This window comes from Myotis lucifugus, unplaced genomic scaffold (genome assembly GCF_000147115.1).
Source record: "Myotis lucifugus unplaced genomic scaffold, Myoluc2.0 scaffold_278, whole genome shotgun sequence".
Taxonomy (NCBI): domain Eukaryota; kingdom Metazoa; phylum Chordata; class Mammalia; order Chiroptera; family Vespertilionidae; genus Myotis; species Myotis lucifugus.
The window spans coordinates 1,566,621-1,568,541 of NW_005871326.1; the positions used below are offsets into that span (position 1 = coordinate 1,566,621).

General features: G+C 38.4%; 1 protein-coding gene across 1 annotated transcript in view; it reads left to right on the forward strand.

Moving 5' to 3' along the window:
* Nucleotides 1-1,854: 1,854 nt before the first annotated feature.
* The window catches only part of CCDC198 (coiled-coil domain containing 198), a 19,151-nt gene continuing 19,084 nt past the window's right edge, over nucleotides 1,855-1,921 (forward strand). Inside the window, exon 1 of the mRNA XM_006099586.3 lies at nucleotides 1,855-1,921. Coding sequence (XP_006099648.2) covers nucleotides 1,855-1,921 — 67 coding nt within the window.

The following is a 1,921-nucleotide window of genomic DNA, read 5'->3' on the forward strand; positions in this document are numbered from 1 at the left end:
ACAATCTCTCAAAATTAGATAATAGTAAAGAATATGAGAGTGGAATTCTCCCTGATCCAGATCCATGAAGTCCCATGTAATTTCTCATTCATTTGATGACTTGCAATACTTTACCCTGCCCTTAGAAATACTTAAATTGGTTGTATCAAAAAAAAATATGCTCGATATTGTTCAAATATCTTCATCTTTATCATAATTTTGTTTGTAGATACTGTTAACATATGATTCTTTCTTACAAGTCTCTCTGCCACAGAGAACATGGTTATAAAATGCAAAGGGAATTAAGTAGGAAAAGGTTAAGCTCAAACATCTTTTTAGATGAACTCTATTGGTTATCAAGACTTTCCAAACCAATGTTAGCCTCTTAGATAATGAATTTTGCAAAAATGGAAAACAAATTTCTTTGAACTTCACTACAAGGTTATGATGAACATGAACAATTAGAACATGAAAGTGAGTTCTGTTTCTAAGTATAAAAAAATAAAATAATAATCACCCATAATTCCACCATTCAAAAACCCCCACTCAGCATTTCAGTACATTTATTTCCAGTGCTTTTTCTCCCCTACTTTTTAAAACATAGTAAATAGCCTACCTTTTAAAACACAAGGTTTACTTGAACCATTTATTCAAGAAGTTTGTCCCATTATCTTGGAGGAAAATTCCTATTGTCTCCCTATCCTCCTATAATGTATTCATCTCTTCTAAGGCAATTCAAGTTTGTTGGGGTCCAGCCCCAGCAGGTCCAGGGGTTCACCAAAGGTGTAGACGGAGTCGACGAAGAAGGAATGACACGGAGACAGCATTCAGATGATCAGCATAGCTAGGTTCTCTTGCCTGGTTCTAGCCAGGTTCTAGCCAGGTTCTGTGTTTCATTGTCTTGTTACATCTGTATTTATACCAGTTGATTTTAATCCTATCAAATTCTATCCCAAAGGTTAGGGCGTTTTTTATCTCCATTCCAGGGAGTAAAGATTATGTAGCTTAAGCATGATTATTCATAGTTAAAGTGATTAACTACCCACCTGGCACTTAGTTAAGGGGTTTTATTCCCTCCCTAACTCCGGGGAAAAATCCCTACCTGGGGAAACAACCTTTCTCGGAGAGGTGACCTTGGTTAAAACACATAGAGCCAAGAAGGGGAGCAAACATATTAAGAACAGTATGCCATATATGCCAGGTCCCTTGAAACATATGCTGTGCAGATGTTTCTTCCCTGCAGCAACTGTGTCAAGCAGCAAGGATGGACGGGCTTCCGGCACAAGTTATTGACAGAAAAATCAAATTATTTTAGCTATTCTGCTGTTTCTTTACCTATTTGGAAGATAAATTCTTCAGTTAAAATTAAAGATTGACTAAGCCCTAGATTATTAGCATGCATCCCTCCTGTCCAAAGGTGATTTAGCTATTCTTACTTAGTTGGTAGTTCTTACAGGTGGGGTTTAAAGGTACATGCAATGAAAGGGTCAAGTTTAAGACTTCTCTAACCCTCTGCTCTCCATCTCTGTTAATTGCCTTCCTGGGGTTAGAGATTTGTTTAATGATCAATAGAGGTTTCTATTGCTACCACTGAGCCTTTCATAAAGTAGCATAACCAAGTCAATGTTTAACTGAATTCTTTGGGTCTGAAATGACAAAGTGGGAGTTGGAGGGAAGTCTCCATGGAAACCAACCTCCCAGGAAGTGGCCAGAAGGGTTAGTGTGTAGTGAAGTAGACCTACAAAGATGTCAGGAAGGAAACATCTGCTTTGGAAAGCAGGGCTAAACGTCTGAAATACCTTGATTAAAACGACCTACGTTAAAGGCCCCTCGCCACTTCCCTCATGGTTTTCCTTTGACTGTCTTTAAGGTAAAATGGGCCTGAGCCACTCTAAGGCTCACCCTAGAGTGATCAAAGTGGCACCTTTGCAAAACAAAGAGA